The 24,874-nt window shown below is 39.9% G+C and overlaps 1 protein-coding gene across 1 annotated transcript in view; it reads right to left on the bottom strand.

Moving 5' to 3' along the window:
- Nucleotides 1-1,202: 1,202 nt before the first annotated feature.
- The window catches only part of cadm1b (cell adhesion molecule 1b), a 130,630-nt gene continuing 106,958 nt past the window's right edge, over nt 1,203-24,874 (bottom strand). Inside the window, exons 6-11 of the mRNA XM_035680240.1 lie at nt 22,109-22,267; nt 20,598-20,694; nt 20,130-20,302; nt 11,809-11,859; nt 2,417-2,545; nt 1,203-2,262 (exon numbers count right to left, since the gene is read on the bottom strand). Of these exons, the coding sequence (XP_035536133.1) occupies nt 2,144-2,262; nt 2,417-2,545; nt 11,809-11,859; nt 20,130-20,302; nt 20,598-20,694; nt 22,109-22,267 (728 nt within the window). The 3' untranslated portion in view covers nt 1,203-2,143. The remainder of the gene's footprint in view (nt 2,263-2,416; nt 2,546-11,808; nt 11,860-20,129; nt 20,303-20,597; nt 20,695-22,108; nt 22,268-24,874) is intronic.

A 24,874-nucleotide genomic window follows, 5' to 3' on the forward strand; every position in this document is an offset into this window, starting at 1 on the left:
AAGGTTTGAGGCTGCAGGATGACGGTAAGAAAATGATCTTCCCCAAACCAATTCTTAAGCTCTACGCAAATCTTTGATAACTTGCAAGGCCGAGAGCCCTTACAAGTTATCAAAGACAGCCCAAAGGTAAAATGTCTTTACAGACAGCAAGGAAATATAACTGATTCATGTTTGCAGTGATTGAATGTCTTTTCACTAGCGTTTGGGCAAGGGTGAAAAAGTATGTGTAGTAAGGATTTCTAAGCCAGGAAATAAGCAGTGATAATGTATTTTTCACCTGCCGTGGTATTCACACGGACATACTTTGATATCTTATACAAACTTTGCCATTCAAAGTGTAACTCTTTAACACATTACAATTAAACAAATAGATAAAAACCTTGGAAAAAAAAACAATGTCCTTGTGATATTTCAAGTTAAATGGTCAATATAGTGTATTATTAGATTTTTAAAAAATCTATTATTTAGAGAGGAGCACTCTGCACAGTGGACTTTCAACCTTTGCTGTATACAAGTAATATTAACTGTATATATGCAGACTCCTATAATTATTATATCTGGTCCAGGGTCGACCGTGTGGGTGGTATAAAAATGCAGAGAGATAAAGAATTAATATCTAAAAAAATGCAGAGAGATAAAGAATTCATATCTAACAAATAATACATTTGAATAACATTTTATGATCAATGCAGTTGTTCACTCTTTTAGATACTACAGGGTTTATACTTAAAACAAAAAAAGGTCTGACCCTAAGCAACATTTTCTGCCATGTTTTTGGTCCATCCATGCCATGGATGCTTAAAAAAAATGAGTTCTGACAAAACAAAACAAAATAGATACAGGTGATATTTTTAAAAGAGTAATTTGACATTTTGGCAAATTCTTTATTTCTTGCCGAGAGTTGAATGCTAAGATTGATACCACTCTCATGTCTCCACGTTAAACATGAAGCTTCAGCCAGCAGATAGTTAGCTTAGCTTAGCACAAAGACTGGAATCAGGGGGGAAACAGCTAGCCTGGCTCTGTCCAAAGGTAACAAATCTGCCTATAAGTATCTCCAAAGGTCAATTATGAACATGCTTTATCTTGTTTACTTAACCTTTAACCTTTAACAACAACAAAAGTGTACAAATGACATGTATTCTTTTTACCTTTGGACAGAGCCAGGCTAGCTGTTTCCCCCCGTTTCCATTCTTAATGCTAAGCTAGGCGAACCCGCTGCTGGCTGTAGTCTCACATTTAGCGTACATAAGAGTGGTATTGATTTTCTCTATAGAAACATACAGCTGTCAGAATGTCGTAGACTGGACTCCACAATACCCTAATCAAATACTAAACTGACCTCACATCTACTCATCCTCACATGTTTTTTGACACCAACAAAGGACCAGTTGTACTGTTGCGTTTGGTGTGAAATGATACTTAACGGCACTCCTACTTCACTTTCAGGAACAAATACATTCTATGATGAGCATGATTACTCACAACTGTTACATTAGTAATCAACACAGTGAACCTGACCTCAAAGGGGTTGCGTTAAAGAAATTAAACCTGCATGTATTGGGGAAATGTGATGAATTTTAAGGATACTGTTGGACTCTGACTGAGCAGGGAGAAATGCGTTGACACTGTCTACCAGTTACTGAACTCAAAAGAAAGGAAAAAAAAGGTCATAAGTGTTGATGAGCTGGCTCCTCAGATCTGGGTACATGAGCTAAAAGCTAGCTGCAGCACACATAGACAAACACCAGGCCTATTTAATCTCCTCTGAAAGCCAACAAGCAACAAAGGATCAGGTGGAGTACATGGAAAAAAAATCAAATCCAACAAGCATGTGAAGGGGGAAAAAAACAACAAAATAAACAAAAGAAATAGAACAAGGCACAAAATTGTCTGTAAAATAATTGAACTGTACAGAATAGGCCCCAGCAGTCCAGGAAGGGTCGGATAGGAGACTCAGCAACGCCTCTTCTTACCACTTGGCCATGCCAGTCCTACTTTCCACTTTCTTCTCTTCCTCTTTAAATCTCGCCCTCCCCGCAACCAAGCCTTCTTGTAACCAATCGGAGTTAGACATAATGCTCCTACAGCACCACCACCACCACCACCAGCATCCCCACCCGTCTCTCCTGGCCTGTCCAGTTTAGATATAGTACTCTTTCTTCTCGTCTGTGTTGTTGTGTCCCCCCTCCGCGTTGATGATGGCCGTGTCTGCGTCGGCCGCGTCGTCCGCCCCTTTGGCTTCATGTGTGAAGTAAGTTCCTGCAAAAAGAGTACAGCCAAATTAGCCTCACACCTCCTCCTCATCCTCTCATGCACTTCAATCCTATTGGACTCGACTAGCACTAACAACAAAAAACACTTGAACTCTAAGATGTGTTCATGATCAAGTATGATTGCGCTGCCGGTGCTTTACCTTTGTGTCTGGCAAAGTATCGACCAAGAACAATGAGTGCACAGAGGATGGCAAACATCACCACGGCAACCACTCCTCCGATGACAGCATGGTCAATTTTCTGCGGTGCCCCCTCGCCGGCTCTAGAGTCTGAAAACAGGACAATAAACGTAAATAATTTCATGATCAGTAAACCCTCTCAGCCAGGCACAAAACTAATACATTCAGGCAGACGTGGACCACACTGGAAGCTATGGCCATTAAATCATTACGCTGCCAAAATAAATAAAATTGGTTTGTTTTTTCCATTTTAGCATGACCCAACCGCAGAGGAAACACTTGAAAAGGCTGTTGTGAAAAATGCCAGCTTATGTTGCTTACCAATGAAAATGAGATGCCATGACAGAAGGTGGCCCATGGAGGATGGTAAATGGTACACAATTTGGAACTAAACATCCCACAAATAGGCTATTAAACCATGTAGTACATACTGACAAATCCTGCAAAACACTGCCAATAACTCAGCTTTATAATACCCAGAATGTGGCTTTTTACTAACTAAAATGTTTAATTTTAATTATTCCTCACGTATTTTCTTTGCAGCTTTATGTACAGTGTTCTCATCCCATTGTCCATGAAACTATTCAAATTCAAAACCCATTTAAATCTACAAAATCTGTTCACATATTTAATTTAAAGGAATAAAAACGTTTTTGGGAAATGCACTTTGGCTATCGCGCAGAGAGTTGGGTGATAAGATCAATACCTCACTCATGTGTCTTAGCTTAGCTTAGTGTTAAGACTGGAAACGTGTGAAACAGATGTGCTAAGGTAACAAAATCCCACTACCAGCACCTCTAAAGCTCACTAATTAACACGTCATCTCTTGTTGGTGTAATCCATATAAAACCGAAGCGTAAAAACAACACATTGTGATTTTACAGGGATTATGTGCCAGACTATTTCTTGGCCAGACGCAGTGACTTCCTTGTTTCCAGTCTTTATGCTAAGCTAAGCTAACCAGCTGACGGACATGGGAGTGGTATTGATCATCTCATCCAACTCTTGGCAAGAAGTGTATTTGCTAACATGTTGAACTATTCCTTAATAATCAAAAAAATAGCATCTATGACTTGAACATGTGAAATACAGTCTGATGTCTCTCTGAGTTATAAACCATACATTTGTAATGTTATACTGTTGAACCCAGCTCATTACATGAACGTTTTCAATGCTTCATATAGCTGAAATGGCTGCCCGAGCCCCCTGAGTGAGCAATGTTGAAAAATGTTTTTAGACAGTTATTTCACCATGAAACAGTAGACACCGTCTGCAATTTCAGCAAGAGTTCACACACTGTAAAATACATTGTGATTTAAGAGGCCATTTCTGGAAGTTATAGAGCTCAATCATCAGAAATAGACATAAGTCTGGAGATAAATTGGCGCCCGGTGTCCCCATGCAGAGAAATACGTGGCTGCCTCAGGTGTCAGAGAGTATCACTGTCTAGCATTTAGCTAGATTTATCCGTGCACCACAGAAGAACAAGGCAAAATTTGAAGCCTTTAAATTTCCAGTCTCAGAATAGTTCAGAGGCGTTTATCAATAGTCTATATCTGTGCACATTTGGACTGATGGAGGAGTGGCAGGCGAGGGAATGGCTGCACTGTTCTTTGCTGCATGAGAGAGCAGCTCAATTTTCCATCAATCTCACTAGTCATGCTCTGAACTTGAATGATTCTGATAAAAGACGAGTGGAGGGTGCAGAATTTCTCAACACTGTGAGGGCGTAATAAGTCGAGTTGAGGGGCCCAAGACGTGTGACACGTTCTCGTCTCCACCTAAAAACAGCACCTTATTCAGGTTGCGTTGATTTAGCAGGAGGACATCTTGGAAGAGGAGCTGCAATGAAACTAATTAATGAAAAAAGTTTTGTCTCAGTTGAGTGCTCTCTTAAAATGAACTCGTCTTCACGGAGCAAGCCGTTGCTGTGCGTCGGTGTGTGTGAAGCAGGGAAGTGCAAGGCGCAGTTTGTTTACTGTATCGAGGATGTCAGATAGCATAGCTCATTCCCCCGAGGAGAGGGAACGGCCCATGCTCCATGCTAATGAACATTCACCCACTAAATGGCCTGTGCATAGGCCTGCCCCACCCCCCACCTCCCCACCTCCCACACCTTCCTACCCTAACCTTGCTCCCTGCTGTCTTCTGCCTGACACATCCACAAGGAAACATGCAGGGTCTCGACCGCCTCTGCACAGCAAGGGAGAGTTTTATTTAACAGGTAGAAAAATCCGCCCAGAGAAAGCATCGAGACTCTATCACAAAAATGTCAAAGAGAGACTAAAAATCCCATAACACATACAGTATCAACAGTTATGGTTGGTTGCATATCATGTTGCCTGCATTAAGTACACTGCTGAACACTGGTTTTCTGTTTGTCAGTTCTGTAGTTATTACAGGGGGGGCCACAAAAACATGATCTCAAATTCAGTAAATACTACTTTGTGCTGATTTTCATTCATTTTGAGGTGGTGCTGCAGCCTGCGTTATATTGCAAGGAGATTACGAGATATGTTACATAATGCAATGCGATACAGAGCTGTAAAGTGTATTGTCAGATGATTTAAACATAAAGGTCACTAGTCATGAGCTCTGTGAAAACAGTTGTATTCTGCAGCTCTGAAGCTAGATTTACTTATGTCTGAAAAAAAGTACCTCCTGATAATGTCATTAGGGTTATCTCAGCTTTACAAATCTTTAACAGAAAAGCCTGTGTTAGCAACTGGATGTATAAAGCTTAAAATATGGGGGGTCTTTACCAGGCAGGGACAGTCTTACAATGAGATGCTATGGGATTTTTTCAGTTTACAGGGACTAAAAGTCAGGATATCTCAGCCTTTAATGCAGCATTTGTAAAATGGGAGTACATGTACCCCTAGGGGTACTTTGGAGTACTGCATGGGATATATGACATTTAAATAAAAATAAAATATGTCAAGCATAATTCCTAAAATAATTATACAATAACAAAAAAAATATATAAGTTTGATAAAAAACATCTTATATTCAATATTCCTATTTTCAGCAGTAAAACTATTGGAAAATAGTTTGATCACTGCTATTGCCTCCCTGCCAAGATCCTCAGTGAAGTGCAAGCCCATTTTTTCTGTCACTAAATTGGCATTTATCTTTTAGCAGGGCGTACTTGGATGAAAGAATATGTTACATTTTTGAAAACAGTTTGAAAAACGCTGCTCTAATGCATCAATGCGGATATTTTTTGGCTAAAATTCTATACCTAGGTCACATGATAACAATTTCCCCATCTTCATGACAACTGAGCAAACTCCATGTACTGAAGTAGCCTCTAGAAAGTGTGTTCAGAATATTTTGTCAAAATACTTTTTTTTAATGGGCTGTATTTATATAGTGCCTGTATCCAAAGTGCTGTAGAAAACACACTGACCACTGCCTACTGCCTACACTAACCCACTGAGTTTTAGCCACTCACAAATGTGTCACAAGGTGGACAAAATAACGGGAACATGCTATGATCACAACAAATTTCATGTCTTCTTGTTATATTGTCCACTTACTGCATTTTGGTAACTGAGCAAAAAGGTAGGTTTAAGCTCGAGAAATGCAGCTCTGTACCTGACCCTAATCTCTGACCTTAACAAGAATAGATTTTCTTTATCAAGTGTCAAATTGTCATTACAGTCATTCCTCCTTAGTCCCTTGTAGATTAGTTTGTCATTCCGGGTTCTAACACATCCAGGATCAAGAGTGTGATCCCCTCAGGCCTTGCATGTTCAATATATATGCATTCATAACACTACAAGGCGCTTATAATAGAAGAAAACCTCCAAATGACAGCCAGTGTTATTACAGCAGCATTTGTGGCCTCGCACTTGAAATAAGTAGAATTTGATTATGTCTGTGATGTGGCTGGTGTCCATACTGCCGGCACAGCTCTGCTCGCGGCTCCATCGGGGAGTGCTGACATGCCCACACCGGCGTCCTGACAGGATGTGCACAGCCGTGGGGATTTATGGGGGAATATAGAGGATTTGCAACTGATGCCTAAGTCTGCGCGGCGGTGAAATCTGCTCCGCTGAACTCCACAGTACCACATGCTTTACAGTCGCACCTTTCCATCTCTGTACTGGAATGACCAATTGCTGCTGTGGTCAGTAACAGAGCGTCTGTCAGCGTGGAGATCAGACCTGCGAGCTTGTCACCGGGCTGATTACACGGAGTATAATTTCAGTTTTCTTTTAATAACTTTCTGCTCACATAAAGAGGCATATCACACATGCACTATGCACACACACATACACAAACGCACACACAAACGGATTACAATTTATAGCTGTAATTACATGGATATAATTGAAACAATGACTCTCTTGCATTGATAGAGCAAAACCTTCACTTCCTCTGAATAGACTCTCACAGTAACCCTTTCCTGAACAGTGACAAGACAATGAGGCATTGCTGCAAAATCAACTTAAGGACCGTCAATAGTCATTTTGCAGCACTGAACTGCTAACATCCTTGACTTTTGTATTTGTTGCTATTTGAAAAGGAAATGAACGTAATGAGATGAGCACACATGGGCAATCTCTTCCAAATAATTTTTTCCTATTGCTGTTGTAGCAGACCATCAACACAACACAATATAGGCCTCCGTTGAATTCCAATGCCAGTGCTCGGCCGACAAATAGATTCCCTGAGTCCTTTGTAATAACCCAAACAATGATTTGAAGATGTACGAATACAGCTGTGACATTTAACGGAGATGCTGAAATACAAGTGAATGTCTGACTAGAACTAATAAAATGGCAAATGAATGGAAATTGTAACAGTGAACTTGAACTCCTCGATGGCAGTTTATTGTGTCTTTTGAGATTGGCAGAATTCTCTGCATAAAAGCTGGTCACACCCATCTTCCCCTTCACCGAGCCCCCCCACCCAGCCTCCCCAAGTGGAGGTCAAGGCAGGGGAAAAGGTTGACAAAATAATAGAAATCACTATTCTCTTCCTAAAGTAGCCTGGAGTAAAAGTACACCTCATCAGCCGAAAATGAGGACACAGTGTGAGTTCCTTGGCACATAACATTCAATCTCCAAACCTTAATGTGCTAAGTAGAGCTCTCATAATCATTTACAACTGCTCCGCGAAAAAAACAATATTACTGCAGTGAAACACTCTTTTAACTTCAGGGTGGGCTGGCATTACTAACCTATTCCCTGGAGACCAATTAAAGTGGACCATTACAATATTTTCTTTCTTTAATAACTGTTTAAAGGGAAGAAAAAAAAACCTGCGGGTCAGAAAAAACACAGTTTCAACTGGGAATCAGAGTAAACAAATGTGAAGAAAAAAAAAACTAATTAGCATTTCTAAATGTTTCTTTAATTTTTCCAATGAAATACTTCAAAGAGAAATTATACATGTGAGAGTTTAAACAACACTGGTAAATGTTTAATGGCTATTTATGTTGAATACTAAATCCACTCATAACAGTCTTTGCTGAAGTGTACATGGAGTTGACATGAATCCCAAGACTCAACAACAGTAGAAATCTGCCTACACCTAACATATACCAGCACCGAGGGAGGAAACAGCAAACAAAACACATATGAAAACCTGCCAGAAATGGATTCCTGAAATACCATCTGGCACTAAATCACATGGTTTTACTCACATGGAAAAAAAAAGAAAAAAGTTCCATGTTTGTCTGAACAAAGACAAGGGACTAACCCTGAAGTCATGTGCGTATTCTGTGCACCGCACGTTCAGGTTGTAAGGATCTACAAATCCCTGACGGCTTAGCCAGGCAAGCAATAAAAACTATATTATGGTTAGTAGTATTATAAAGTCTACAGGGTGCAATATAGAGATCAAACTCAGGTTCATGTATAGTGTAATGTTTGCTTGCAAAGCTCTTATTGGCAGTTAATTTACTGCTTGTACTATCCATAAAGCAGAAGGCTGTTGACCTCAGAAAACCCCCTTTAACTCATCACACCCCAAAGCCTCTTTAATGTTCTTGAGTTTTTATATTGCTTTAAACCATTCAGCAGGAGTCCAACTGTAGCATGCTAAACAACAATTTACCCTGGACTGCAGATCTGCAGAAACATAGGACCCTTTTAATCAAGTCTACAACATAATTCCTTGTTCCGCGTCTTTCCTCTGGTTCCACTCGACAAGCTGGGGGAGAGGGGGGTTACTGAAGGCTTAGCCAGGATATGATGTCCCTGCCTTGGATCATCTCTGAGCATCTGACGAGCTGGAGCATTATCGCCACAGACTCCCTTTATTCCTTCAGAGCTGGGGATTCTGGGTAAATTCTACCCTCTCCCCGAAAGAAATACAACCACTGACAAAGAACTTGTAGATTCCCCCCCCCCACACTGTGATCTACTGTCCATCTTGAAGACAATATTCTGCCTCATTCATATTAAAATGTATGATTCATGCTGCGTTTAATGTGATACGTCTAAATCAAGTATTTGGATCAGTGAGTCACACGTCTGTCAATTTTTTTCTTGATACAAGACATGAAAAGCTATTTGTTTTAGTGTAAATGTGCAGTAAAAACACACGGAGAGAAACAAGGTTGGAAAACTTTCAAACACATGAAAGAAATGTTCCAATGAAATTGTGACTTATCTCTCCCATGAGCTCTACACAAACACAAACACACACACACACACACACACACACACACACACTCTTTGCATCTTTTAAGACACTGAAAGACCTGACAATATGAACTCTAGTGAAACTTTCTCAACATGAAACAGCATAGAAGACAAACAACTGTGAGATTCTGTGCTTTAACGTGGCATTTGCTCCCCCACTGCTTTGAACTGAGTCTTCGGTTTGCAAGGCGACAACAAGAAGAAAAATAAAACTACACAGAGAGAAGAAAATATAGCAAGTAAAATCATAGCTTTTTGTAATTAAATCCAATTTTTGCATCTATTATGAAACCACAAATCCACAAGGGGAGTGGGTTAACACAATTCAGAAACCCCCTTGCATGTTTTCTTTCATAATACAGAGGGAAAATAGTGTGACCGCGTGGCACCTGCTGCTTCTGTAGAATAATGAATGAATGATAGCAACTTGAAAGATTTGTTCAGTACGCTGTAAAATACTCAGATCTTACTGGAGCTATTAAAATAATGCACACAGAAGTGACACTTAAAATGTGTGATTCAGGTGTAAAAAATTGGATATTTAAAACCAGTTTTTTAATACACTAAACCATAACTACATCTACTGTATGTGGAGTTGTTTATTTTATTAGATCTCCATTATCTTCTATCATAGCAGTTGCTTATCTTCCCGTATTCTACACATTGAAATATCCAAACATGAATACAATAATGAAACAGAACGCAACTAATCCCAATATAACACAACCATCACTAATCAATATATGGCCAATAAATGGTTCAAATTACCACATCAAAATCAAAGAATGATCCAAACAAGAACACATTAATGACAACTAATGATTATAACAACCACGGTCATGTACACAACCATCCATAAAAGTCATAAACATCAGATAAGAACATGCGTACATGTATATTACTTGATTATTCATTCATTTTTAATGTGTGAACAATGTTTAGTTATGATCAGTAGACAAACACATGAAATTAAGATTTTTTTAAGCAGTACTCTTAAATCTATGCATGTGTGACAATAACTGAAATGTATGCACCCAAAAATTTAGTGATTGGACCTTTAAAATCAGAATCATATACAGTAGTAGTTCAGTGGCCCCTGATTACTACAGAAAATCGCAGCTGGTGCTGCCAGTGGCCATGCCAATTCACACTCTGGTTGTAATGAATGAATAAGAAATCGTGCTGTATACTTTCTTATTGGCCAGAGGAAAATGCTATACTGTGCTGTTATGCTGATTAAGGTAGTGCAAAGCAATCTACCGCAAGCCAGCTTACCATTGCCCCTGTGACAGGGTATTTAGAAGAGTAGTGAACTGCAAGAAAGCTCAATTACATCCTCCCAGCATGTACTGCATAAATCACGGTAAATCCTCTTTCAAGCCTGTCTTTCGGAAATTACTGGAATGTTTCAGCAGAAAAGACGGAGACGGCTGCATCAGTGCAACTCTGAGGAGAAGAGCTTAGAGGGGAAACTGCAGAGTAATGCACACTTCTGCAAAGGCAACTTCCTGTTTCGACTGAGCCACACCCAGAGAGTAGGAGAGCTGACGTGAGGCTGTATCCATGCAGCATGATCACTGGCATGCTGCTGATAACTTTACTTGAGAGGGAAAAAAAGCGAGTTTGAAGAAGAAATTTTAAACTTGGGTAAGAAATGTAAAATATGCAACAGAGAAGAGCCCCATCACAGTGAACAGAGATTTAAATTAAAAACCCAGGAGACCTCACAAACTATAGACAGTGCCATTTATGTGGCTATTGACCCTATTTTTAATAAATAAATACATAATGCACAAACTATTGAAAAGCCAATTGTTTGATCAAATAAAACTATAAATGAAGGAGATCTAAAAGCTGCCACATTAGAATATTGAGGCTTTTGATGCAGTCTCACACTGAGTTTCAAACTTATTATGTTGTATATCGCCACTCCACATTTATATGACGGTATGAATTGCAGAATGGTCATGACAAAAGGGCCAAAATTGCCGTATCTCTAAAGCAGCTATTGATAAACCGATCTATTCTTTAAAGATAGTTTTTTGTATTGAAATGTCACATTCTGGCATATCCAAATGTCAACTCCCAAGGTTGCCTCGCCATCTGTCTAGCCTTAGCAGCGCTTTTGAAATAATAGTGATATCTTTTTTTAAATGGTTAATATTGTCATAAATTTTAGCAACAGGGCTTAAATCAAAGTATAAAATAGTGTGTACAGAAGATGTCAAAAGGTTGCTATGCTATAAACACTGCAAATTAACTGCCTTTCATTCATTTCATATGTCTTTGAGAAAATAGTTATTGATGTTTTTTCAGCCTCGCAAAGACGAAATGTGACTGGCATTTGTAGGGGAGATGTAAAGGGCATTATAATATGATGGATGGGCCGGTTGAGATATAGCTGCAGATGCTGATAAGATAGCAGAACAGCGAGTCTGTACGTTTTCTCAGATCAAACATGGGCCTGGAAAAGGACTATGACAGGTGTCTCTGTCAGCCCTGCGTTGCCTGTCCTCAATGTCACCTATCAGCAGCACTATCTGATTAAAACTGGCCATCCACGGTCTCTCTTAACCTTAGGTACAAGCCCTCATTCTTCCTCTCCCGATCACCTGATCAGGTGCATGCAAGCTCCCACACACACACACACAAACACACATGATTGCTGAGAGGGACAGTAGTGGGGGCATACAGTACCTTGCGTGTTGACTGGGTTGGTGGTGGGTGTGGGGCTAGTAGTGGGAGCATCTAGATGAAAAGAATAAAAAAATAAAGAACATGTATAAGAAATAAAGGAAGACAAGAGTAAAGAAATAGACAAAAGTCATTGAAGATGAAAAGCTGAGCTATAACCATACCATGCACATGTTTTAGCTCCTGCAGTGAGTTCATTTTTAAGAGACTTAGACTTAGGTGGTGCTTTGAGCTAAATGTTAACGTCAGCATGCTAACATGCTCACAGTGACAATGCTAACAGACTGATGTTTAGCAGGTATAATGATTACCATTGTCACTGTGTTAACTTGGTGTGTAAGCATGCCAGTGTTTGATAATTAGCACTAATTAGCTGATGGAAATGTCAGGTATTTGTATTGGACAAATTTAACTCTTATTTTGACCTGATGATGGCGCTGGATGAAAAATTAAGGGATCCCCTAGTGATTACAATTTATCCTGAAGGGGACATAAATGTGTGTAACAAATAGTTGACCAGATATCTTAACGCCATTGCGGAAATGTTAACCTCATGGTGGCACTACAGGAAATCGGGATCACCAAAGTCATTAGGATTTGTCATTTGGGGACCATATACAAACTGTTGTGCTGTAGATGTTGAGATAATTCGCTGAACAAGTGAAAACTATGACATGCTGACGTGCTCTTGAGGTGAAGTAAAAGGATCGGTAAAGTTGTTAGGATTTATCCTCTGGGCACCACGGCAATCCATCCGAACAAAACAAAAATGGCAACCTCTAGGTGGTGCTAGAGGAAAGCCAGGGGATCAACATACTCATTAGCCTATAGCCTCTGGGAACCATTAAGTCTCAATAAACTCTATAAAAGTTGTTTAGATGCTTTAGTCTGGTTAATGACAGACCTACAGACAGACCATCCACAGAGCCGCGTCCGTACACTATGCAACAGTGCTGGGGTTGCATTACATTCAATTATGGTAAGATATTGTATTTCCTTTTTTTATACATTTTCTAATTAACTGTGAATAATAATGTCTGGCAATCATGGAAAGGTATTGCTATTTTCCACAGTCTCTTTCAATAATTAAGTCAAACTGCAAATTAAACCACTCTGGTGGTCTCCCGCTGCAGCACAGCAGAGCCCAGAGCAGCATCCTCCGCCCCACACTGTACTGATTAGGCCTGTCACTAACCCCCAAACAAAATAATCAGAAAGACAAAATGGAGGGCAATTCAGGTATGCAATAGTACTAAGGAGGGCTGAAAGCTTCCTCATCAGGGGAATATATGCCTGGCTCTGGTGCAGGGGAAAGATAGCACGACCCCTTGCTGTGGGAGAGTCGCAGCAGGGGAAATTGGCTGGCTGTCTCCATGCCTTTACTGTCTGCACTCCATCAAAAGACAGCAGTGGGGGACCACACACTCCCAAACTAATGATAAAACATCAAGGACAGCATAATGTTGCCGCCGGGGATGGAGTGTATGGCGGAGGTGGTGTTGATGGTGGTAGGGGGGTATCAGGGTATCAGGAAGAGATTCTCCTCTGACAGTATTTGAAGAGGGGGGTGGGCTAGATTTCTTTTCCTGTGACCGAAGGCAGTCTGATAGCTGAAATGTCAGTGTCTGGAAGAGGGAAATTGGCCATTCAGGGAAGAGGGTCTTCACAAAGGCTGGGATAGGATGTGGCACATATAATATCCAGGCGAACAAGAATTCTCCATGGGCAATTTCCAGGCTGGATGACTCTGGGCTCAGCATTATGAGGGCTGAAATATGAGTGTATTTTGGAGAGGCCATATTTTCAGGGAGCATTTGTATCAGTGAGGAATTTGATATGAGAAAATTTAACCATTAAGTGAAACAATGTAGGAGAAATTGTTTATCTATGCCTGCTTAAACCTGCTTGCCAACACGACAGCAGGGAAGAGATTTTGTTTTTCTTATGTCTATTGCTTTTCTCTTGCTTAAAAGTTACTTTAACAAGAGGTTTTATATGAGTGTTCTTCATAAACATGGGGAAATGTCTGTAAAAGAGGTTGTCATCGCTTATATTATGAAAAAATAATCTACAAGCTGATATGTTGAAAGTTCCTTACTATGTTGCACATTTTATAAAATCAGTGTGATTCACAAGGACAGTTTCACAACAGCCTTTCATAGGAACAGGGAGACTCATGAGGCCTGCCTGCTCGTGTTATGTCAAAACCCTTATAAACCCCAAATTTCCAGTGGCTTGTGAATCTCTGACTTCTCGTCCATGGAAGATTTATAGGTCAAAAAGTCAACTGTGGGCTAAACCGTGGCAGTAAAAGGCGGCATTGTTCTCCTGCCAACAGGCAGTATGTGTGAGTTATAGTACCAGGTAACCTCTGAGAGAGAAAGCCCTCCCTCTGGCCAACTCTCTCCCACACCACACACCAGCCAGGGGGCACAATTCACAGTCTGCTCCAGACACACTGGCGTGGAGAACAGTATGACAAGCCTCTTTCTCAGCCTTCTTTCAACCGGCCACATACAATACATGCACCACAATAGGACCTGATTTGACGTGGATTTACATCGGCCTCACACCTGTCCGGTGTCTCTGTCGCACAGAGAAAGGTCATTAGTCTTTTTGAAATAGGAAGAGCCTGAAGGACTAGCACTGGTAGAATCTGGCAGTTGGGTGAAAGGAAAATTGATAGACAATCCAACTTGGCTCTATTAATAATGCTTATAAGCAAATATTTATCAAGAACAAAACAACTCATTGAAATAAAGCTATTTATTGCATGCAGCTGACTAAAGAAAAGACACTTTTTTGACAGGTGTGTGATGGCTTTAACCCGAGCAAGAGCTCATAAATGACAAAACAAAACAGTACAATGCCAGATACGAGAAGGAAATTGTAATTTAGTAGAAAAATGACAATGACGATACGAGTTGGGTTTGAGGTTGTGCGTTGCTGCTGAAAAGCTACACAAAAATAGCACAAGGTTATCATGCTAAGACAGATCTATGTTTCAGAAACACACACTAATTAAGCAACTGTTGCAAGCATGATTAGTCTGGGACAACAAACCCTCACATGGACCACAACATGATTTTGTCTGGCATTAAATCCTCCAGAAAAGAGGAGTGGGAGTCACAGACATAATTATACGCAGTTATGAGCACCTTTTACCAATCTCCTGTGTCTCATTATAGCCAGCTGAAGTCATAGAGCTTCCAACACTTGTACACCAGAGAAACTGTGTTTAATGGAAATTGGTAAAATATGTGGATAGGAAGTTACTAATTGAAGATGTCATGGCCACAGGCACAAATGTTGATAGCAAATACACTGTAGGTAGAAAAAGAATAGTTGTATTTTTTTCTGGAAAAGAGAACATTTGCCTCCCATTGCTTTTCATTCATTCATGCAAGTGTTATGGGTGCAGCATGGAGCAAATGGTATGCATTTAACAGCAGTAGACACACACATCATTCATGGGTTCTGAAATGCCCGCAGGCGATTCAGCGAAAACTTCTAAAGTATTAGAATATTATATTATAACTTTAAAGATACGTGTTTAAGAATAACAAGTGTGTTTTTCACACATTCTGAGAGGAAGCACGGAAAATCTCAGCTTCAAAGGAATCTTTACACAACAATTAGAAATTAAGTTGCGATAGATTGAATAAGTCTGCCTTGAGTGAGCTATTTGCTGGCATATGCTGTCCTTTTGTTTGGGAGTGATCATTATGGGCCCATTGGGAACAAGCAGATGTCATCATCTGCCTGGCAGAGCACAATGATGAATAACCATGGGGTGGCAGAGTTATGAGACTCACAGGAAACCTATGTCACAGTGACAAAGTCACACATGTCAGCTGGTGCAATAAACACATTTCTGTGAGTATCAACCAACCCACAGAACTACTGAACATCAAACATTAGATAATATCAAAATCTGTATATGTTTCATTAACCGCGTGCTGGGAGTTTTTTTTTTTCTACCAGTACTTCTCTGACGGCTTTGTACCTGAGAGATTTGGATTAGTGAGGTCCTACTGTGTTTGAAGCCCGGTTTGTAAGACATTCCTAAAACCCACATGGTTATTCTTCATGTGCATTCAAAACATCAACATCCACTAAACCATTCAGGAGGCAGAGATTTCAAGTTTGCAGGTGTAGAAAAACTGCATTAGTCCGACACCTACAACAGACCATGTTTTTCTATTTCTCCTGACTCTGACAGCTTTTCTGACACCTCTCTGCCCAAGACCTTGTCCCTCCATTAAAATCATATTCACTGCTTGCCCTACAATTGGTGAAATGGCGTAGACGTTAAAACCATTACAAATGCATTTATTTTCACAAATGCCATAAACATTCGCCAGCCAGAAAAAAAAATCTGTTACATTGCTGGTTTTTGACACACAGTTCATGGCTGTCAACACGACCTAAACAAGCAGACTGAGTGATAATCAAAACAATATTACCATTCCGAAACCTGCAATCGTCTCTCTCGCAAAATCCACAATGAGCCCATTTTCAACAACAGCTTTGCTTTTAGCACAACACTCTGCACCTCAGCTCCTCTGCTCATCCGATCCCGCTGCTTTGGGAACATGTTAACTTCAAACATGAGTGTTGGTTTCAGTGGCCAAATCTAACAATCTGCATCAGTGTGTGATGAATCAGATGTAATAACGTCCTTTTGTACCATAGCATAACCCACCAGGGTTTGTATTCTTTTATACAAAGACCGGAGCTGTTTTGTCTTTTTCTAGTGTGACAATGTTTGAAAGGTACAGACAGATCAGACTGTTTCATTTAAATAACATTCAGCTGTTGTCATTGTTCTCTGAACAGTATGACTCCTCATGCCTGGTAATTCGGTGGGCTCTAAAAGATACAGTAAGTGCCTATTCATTAAAAAATAAAGCATTATGGGTATGGGACAATGAACTGATGTGTTAACTTTTTTATATTTCTGTTGCCCATCAGTAAAAATGCTTTGGGCTCTGTAATATATAGTAGTAAGTGTATAGTGTAATGGTAATGTTCAGATTCATAAATTTATCATATCTTAAAGATCCCCTCCAGACACGCATAATATTTAAATAAGAACTTGTGTCTGATATATTAGATTATTTAAATAACTGGTTCTCAAACTATGGCAAGCTGCCTCTGGTGTTATGTTAAGAAATCTTTGAAATATATCATACCATAAAACAACATACTATCAAAAAACTACAACATTTCAAATGAAAAAACACATTTTGCAATATAATACTTATGTTTCAATATCAGCCTGCTGTGTACTCACATCCATGCAATTATTGCATGCATGCATCCATGATATGTTACAAACTAAAACGTGCTGGTAAGATAGTGAGCAAGGGGAAAATGAAAAAATCAATTGTAGCTCCAAACAGGAACTATTGGGAAGAGAAGTATAGATCAGGAGTACCATGTTCCACCATGTTGCAAATATCACATAACTCATGAGCCAGGATGTGACCTACTTCACTGTAGTTCATTCTCAGTGCACACAATGTGTGCACTGGAGTTTTCAAGTTTCCACATCACATCTTGTTTAAGTTGCATATTGGACCACAATTGGCTTCCAGACTAGTTTCACAAAATCATGCTCATACGTATGTCTAAAACTCAGATTGAAGGTGAGCACAGAGAAACTTTCCCTCTTCAGCAGATGAGTGTGAAAACATCCTTCTAGTGTCAAACTCTGCACATGCATCATTCTGCACAGTGAAGGTCAAGCATCAGAGTGAGGGAACAATAAGCAAAACGCATTTTTGAGTGGAGTGTAGTCTCACATAGCCAGACCTCCAGATCTCCACACTTCATTTTAGTGCAGTGCCAGCATTGGAGAAAGGTCTGGCGGAACCCATTATCATTCTGGTATAGGGAACAGAAACACTGCTTTGTTTGTATCACTTTAAAACAATCACAATCGCCTTGGGTGCTGAGCCGAGGATACAGCGATAGTGCCCTTGCCAAATAGTGTCAGAAGATAGCGGAAGGGGAGGAAAATGCCGGCTGAAATAGTTGGGCAATGGCAGATTTATACCAACAGTCTACTTACTGTGAGCCAGACTAAGGGGAGTGGGACTCCTAGACATAAATATTTTAGTCATTTAGTTTGATAGAAAAGCAAACCATAATCTGACCAACATCAATAAATATTACTATTCCTCACACTGACTTTAACACAAAGCCTTACAAGCCTTAACCTGCAGTAGTAAAAATGTAAAATTGTAAAAGCCAAAAAAAAAAAAGGATGCAAAATGCATCAATTTGAACATAAAAATTGCACACTAGGTATGCAGAAATATTATTTTTTTTTTTACATATTACTTGAAAGTCTACAGAAGAGCCACCCTTATTCCTGGTTTCAAGTATGGTCACTGGCAGGCAATGTTCTTGGCACACAGGCAGAAACAAATTGAAACTTGGGAGCGAAATACAAAATCCTCTTCTAAACAGCAGGGAGTAAGCGCTCCAAGGAGAGAAAGCTAAACTCACCAACAATGGCTGCACCTGCTGCAAATTTATTTTCCCCTCATCCTCATCACCCCTGCCAGCCACCAAAAATAGGAAATTAAGGTCCGAGGAGTGTGTACCTCCCTGATGTCACATTACATGATTTCTAAATGATGAAGTCCTTTTCATTTTCAAAACTTCAAACAGTTACCTCCTGCTGTTCCCCCTTGGGGATTCAAGTGCAAAGATGCCTAGTGCACCTTTAAACAGTCGAGTTGTTTGCAAAAAACTTTTTAAGATTATGTGTGATTGCAGCCAAGTGAATTCACTGGCAATGGCCTCCTTTCTGTTAAGTATTTGCCTTTTATTATTCAATTTTTTATGTATGTGTTATTTATTGTATGTATTTGGCTTCATCTTGTGTTCTACTTACTGTTGTATTGTGGATTGTGATGTGTTGTAAAGAACAAACACTGACAGTCATTTTAAGGTTAAAAGAAGGAGAAGCTTCACTGAAGAGAGGTTCAAACCAGGTGGGAACAAACTGTTCACTGCATTTAAAGTCAGGTCCTGGGAGAGATGGTCCCTCTATTGCCCTTTACTGGTTGGCTGCAGAACACATTGAAATTCCACCCATTTCAATATAAGTCAACAGAACCAAAGGCCATTTTTATTGCAGAAATATGAAGTTACATTTCTGCTACGAGACCTAATAGTTGGTGCCAATAGTGTAGTCGTAGTCAACAGTTTTATGGTGTTTTTTGTTTTGTTAAGATATAGTTATTAAAGAGTTAGTTGAGAAGATCATGTTTGTACATTAAATATAAAGCTGGAGCCAGCAGTTGGTTAGCTTAGCTTATCATAAAGACCAGGAATCAGCCTGGATGTGAGGTAACAAAATCCACCTACAAGCACCCCAATTAACACGTTCTATTCTATCTGGTTATATAATCTGGTTTTTGTACAGATTAAACAAACAAAATATTAAATGTTAATTAGTGAACTTTAGAGGTGTTAGTAGGCATAGTTTACCTTTCAACAAAGCCAGGATAGCTGTTTCCCTCTAAGCCAATTTCCTGCTGGCTTTAGAGTGTGGTCAACTCTCAGAAAGAAAGGAAATTATGCTTTTGCTGTTCACATTACACTTCAATTCTACAAAATAGGCATGTACTTGGCATTAAGAAAGGATGTGTTCTTTGTTCGATTGTTTTTTGATTGTGTCATCTTGAGTCTGACAGGGTCATGTAAGTGCAATGCTAAACCAGTAGAGTTTTCTTTTGAATATGGCTATGTAGGGTGAAGGCCTGACAAACAAGTGAATATTCACAGGAAGTGTAATGTGGCTGTACATGTAGCCGGGCTGTAGCTGCAATATAGGCTGTTGATTCCTCCTGATTCATTTTGTACTCTGCTGCGCAAACTGTTGCTTCAGAAATATAAATCTACCAGATTAAATCTCCCTTACCAAATTTCTAAATTGCCAGTCCAAAGTCAACAGTCAGCAACACCCTGTATGGTTCAAACTCATCGTGCATTAACAGTACAGCGGCAGCTCAAATCCCAAAACCCAAATTCGGAGCTGCATGGCTTTGTCAACTCCAGCCACCTTCTGTGATTTTAAACTCAGTTTTCCTCTCAATAAAGGCTTGAATTAATAAACGATTGAAATGTGATTCCGTTTGTTGCACATATGCTGTAGTAAATCCTTATAGTTCAATCCCCTGACTGCTAAAGCTACCGTAGGCAGTTAAGTCTATAAACCTTCCAATATCAGCAATGCAGACTGAATCCTGGCGTAAGACAGTGATGGTAGCATTTAAAAATCAAGTGCAATAAAGCGTAATACCTACCATATACATAGAGGATGTAGTCGTCATAGGCCTCTCCCACAGCATTGGACGCCACGCAGCGATAGGTGCCGTTGTAGGACTTGTTGAGGTTCTCGATGTAGAGGTCGGAGCCAGTGACCACTGCGTGAGGTGGCACATCCTCTTCCACTCTCAGCCAGTTGATCTGATGGGGACTGGAGAGCATAAATACCACACACATCACTCAGGCACTGTCTATCCATGCTAGAAATCTGAAATAAAGGTCAAATCTGAGATTGTCTGAGGAGGGCCATTGGCAGGCCCTGTCTAATGATGTATTTTATTCAGCATGCTAACAACTGGTAACATTTAAATGGTATAATCAAATGTAAAGGTTAAGGGGGTGCTCGGACTGTTATAAAAGAGATATACAATGTAAAATGTGAGGCTAAACAGAAATGTCGGGATGTTTTGAGGTGTTAAAATGCGGCCATCTTTGTGAACACTCACTGTGGTTTTCCTTCTGCGATACATGTCAAATCTAGATTGTCACCCTCTCTAGTTAAACCTTCAGGGTACGTCACCACAATCTTCACTTCTGGTTTATCTGAAAAGAAAAGAGGTGAGTATTTACCAGTGTCATAAATGATAACAAAACTGCGTTTAAGTTTAAAGATTATTCGACTCTAAGGTGAAGCACTGAGAGAAACAGAGTTCTGAATGAAAGCAAAACTGCCAAAAGTGAAACATAGAGGAGGATGAAATGATTATTCTATGTGCTCAGTAGATATTCAGTCAGTCTACAGTACCTTACAGCAAAATTATTTCTTTCTTCTTATCAGTGCTAGCCCGAAGATTACCAAAATGTCAAGCAGTTCCAGTCAAGCTTTCTCTTTTTCCTTGAAAGGTCAGACAAAACAGTTGTCTACCTAAAAAAATTTAATATTCTACACAGACTACAAAAGGGTACCTTAACCTTTCTTTGACGTTTAGCAATGTAAGGCAGTCTGTATTACCTCTTCAATCAATGCACCATTTAAAGAACACCTAAACATCATTTGACACCTTAGCAAAAGTTTTGTTTCTCTCCTTCTGGCAACTGTATCTCATGGCCTAAGTAGGCTGTAGAATACCAGGACTGCATGATCCACAGATAACAGACAGGCAGTGAAAAACATGCAGTACATCTACCATCCAATGATCAGAGGATACACTGAGAGTCTACCTGGGGCGCCTAAGCATCTTAAGGAGTGCTGCACCTAATCTAATGTGGCTTGCACACACATAAGAACAAGGGTCTCAAACTCAAATAGCCTTCGGGCCACTGCTGGTATTCTCAAAGGAGTACTACAATAAAGCGCAATATTCTGAAAATGTTTCCATTACTAAAATCCAAACATCTAATAAATGGTTTTGTAGTTTCTTGGTTTCTTTTTATCAACCCATTGATCCCTCTGCGATTAGCTATAATGGCCATTCAGGTGGCTACTTTCAGTGTTGGTTGGACTCAGAGACGATTCTTTGGAATTATTTACATAGATCACAATTTTGTGCAAGTCTCTACAATGGAGGTGGCTAAAGATCTCCATATTAAATCCTTATTTTTTTGCAATGTACACAATTACATTTCTCTTGCCTTATACATTTAAAATAAGTAATTATTAGGAGTCTTTTTGGAGTCTTTAGAGTTGAAATGTCGGCTAAGCCAAGGACTAATTTTTATTTTCACTCTCCAATAAATATATTGGAAAAAATTGTTGACTGTCAAAGAACCCTGACTGTGTTGTTTGCTTGCTGAGATGTCAACTGTGTAGTTTCTTCATTATTCTTACTGTAATTCCTTACAGTCAGTTTTGACACTCTAAATTTCTGAATACTCTGAATATCTGTAGGAATATGACACTAACAAATGCCACGTAGTAAAGCCGCCAGCAAGCCCATGCAAGAGAAACCCTATGTCACTGTCTGTGGGGCCTTGGTCTACTTCTAGGCATGAAAAAGTACAGCTCTAGGTCACTCACATTGCACTTCCAAGTTTCTTTGAGCCAGGAGGTCCTTTGCAGCGGGGTGGTCGATGATGCAGTCCACTGGCACTCCATCATCCTCTTTGGTGACAGAAAATCTTACCCGGCTGGAGACAGTAAACATCCTGTCATACGTCTCCTCAACTGTTGTTTCACCTAGAAAAACATCACAAGCATAAGAGGGGGGAAAAACTTAACAGCTCGACAACAAATCTCAAATCCTGCAGCAGCACAAACCTGCAGTGGCCCAAACTAGCAAATAGTCCTGGCTATTAAGAGCACATTACCTGTCAAAGTGAAGTGCTTTCAAATGGCATTTACATTTAATTTATGATTTGGTGATGTGGCGCCCGAACAAGACTTTAGACGATTCAGACGGGCCCGGGGCCTTCGATTCAGACGAGAGCAACGAGGACCGGCTGGGTCATATAAGCCTGATAATGAATGCTTCTGCAGCTTGAGGGTTGAGCATTGTTGGGGCTAACCCTGCAGTAATCTGCTGCCCACAAGGCCCTAGGCTGTCAGAGGGGCATTCATTTAGAGAGCATTACAATGCCACAGGGGCATCGCATTAGCTGCAGTGCTGAGTGTGATGGTTTACTCGCACTTAATGAAGTGAGGAAATAATTACAGCCCCACTCTGACCTGCAGCACACTTCCATTTCAGCCTTGTCACAGGGGAGACCGGCTGGACTCAGGGAGGGCAAAACACTGTTGTTCCACAGTTGATGATCACCAACACACACATATGTGGCCTCTTGATGGATATTAACCCAGTGTAACACACACCCACCCACCCAAGACCTGCCTACATAAAATTTAAAGTACTGGGATCAGTAAGTGGTCAGTGCGCTTGAGGGCATTAAATTTGACCACTCTGCCAACTGCGGTGAGAGAACAGGCTGTTTGAAAAGCACACTGACCGGTAGAGAAGAGCGAGTAGGTAATAACAGTAACATGATGATAATAACAGCAGGACTGGAAAGTGCGACAGTGCGATGAAAGCATAAAAAATAAATGACTTTCACTTAAAAACTGTGATTATCTTGCTATTTTGCTACTGAATTAATCAAATGGGAAACAGTAGTTTCCGGGCAAACAGTTAAATTTACATTTAAATGTGTTGAAACCCAAAAAAGTAAAAACTAGAACATATAACGTACTGTGAGTGTAAAAATATATCTAATGTGACACATGTCTTCATCACCTGCGAGCTGTTAACTCTAGTCTACGTCTTAGTGATTTGACTTCACTCGGAAAAGCTCTGCGAGGATTAACGTGACACACAGCAAATTAGTTATTCCCGACAAAGCTGTGTTTAGTGCTAACACTCACACAACAATGGCATCTTGTTCCTCACTAAATAACAACAGGTTTTTCACATTAAGAGCTCTATTGTCAGCAGGCCATCACAAAGACTAAAACGCCGCACTAGGTCACACTTGTAAGGTCGATGAGGGCACTTCCAAGGGCACTCACTAGGAACGGCGTCCTGTGCGCCAAAGAGTAGGGTGAAGTGGAGTATGAATTGGAGGGGTGTGGTGATTAGTCATTATCCTCTCAGCCAGTCACAATAATTGCCTCATACTAATCACACTGCAGGATTACTAAAATGGCTCAGGGAAAGATGTTAGAGTTTCTTTGTGTCTGCAGGAATATTATGCACATTTAAAAAAAAGTTTGTTTGGAAACCTAGAAGATTCTGGGAACGCCCACACCCCTCACCTCCTAAGACTTTTTTCAGCAGTCTGCTATTCGGCAGGCCAGTAGGATTTTATCTGACCCTTTTCCATGTGTTTAACTCTGAGTATGTGCTAATGAATTCTGGAAGGAGGTACAGGATCCCCTTGTGTGAGCTAAATCATTCTAAACATTAATTTCTCCCTCTAATGGGCAACTTCTGGAGTTTTGTCAGATCTGCATCCAAGCAAATATTGACAGGAATCTTTTATCTTCACCCCAAATGCCTTTTTGGACGCATCATCTGTTGGTACTCTATTTATTGAAACTGTGATTCCTAATTTTTGATTTAGTAGAATTGAGTTAATCATGATAACCACTATCCTTGCTGTCTGAGGCTTATGTGTTGTTAAAACAACAGTATAGGTAACGGTTTAATTACCATTGGGCTAAATATTGATGTGTTTTACCGTTTACTCTTGTGGGCTTCATGTGTATGTTAAGCAGATTAATAGGTGTGTTGTTGCTTCCTATGAGAACCTAATGTTGATCTTTCACTGGCGATACTAATTCTTCCTGAAACACAATGAAACTAATTTGACAGTTAGTCTATAGACTACTTTTGTGAATCCTTGTTACTAATGTGTATAGTATTTTTGATCTCTCATTTATTGAATCTAATCCTTTTCTGATTTGTACACACTATCACTGAAAGGGTTGTCCAATACTGTTTCCACAGTTGCTTCTAGTAAAAAATATAATGGCTATCCGCAGTCTTCAGCCTTTATTGTAAGAGCGTTTAGCACAGTGTATGGCGGTGCAGAGTGAGGAAAAAAAAAAACATAATGTGACTTTCAAAGTATAATTTATGCCTGTGGAGCAACTGAAATATTTTCCCTTTATAATGTACACTTTACACACATTTTTGTAGGCTACAATAAAACTTGTAATTAAAGAAAAAATGTAAGAAACCACATCTTACATAATACATATATTAAGATAAGCTATGATAACATTTGGTTATGTTTTATGTGATATATTATAAAAAAATTAAGCATAGCGTTCAGGCAGGCCACAAAGTCA

The sequence above is a fragment of the Morone saxatilis genome, unplaced genomic scaffold, assembly GCF_004916995.1.
Source record: "Morone saxatilis isolate NCDOM2014 unplaced genomic scaffold, NCSU_SB_2.0 Contig8, whole genome shotgun sequence".
NCBI classification, from domain to species: Eukaryota; Metazoa; Chordata; class Actinopteri; family Moronidae; genus Morone; species Morone saxatilis.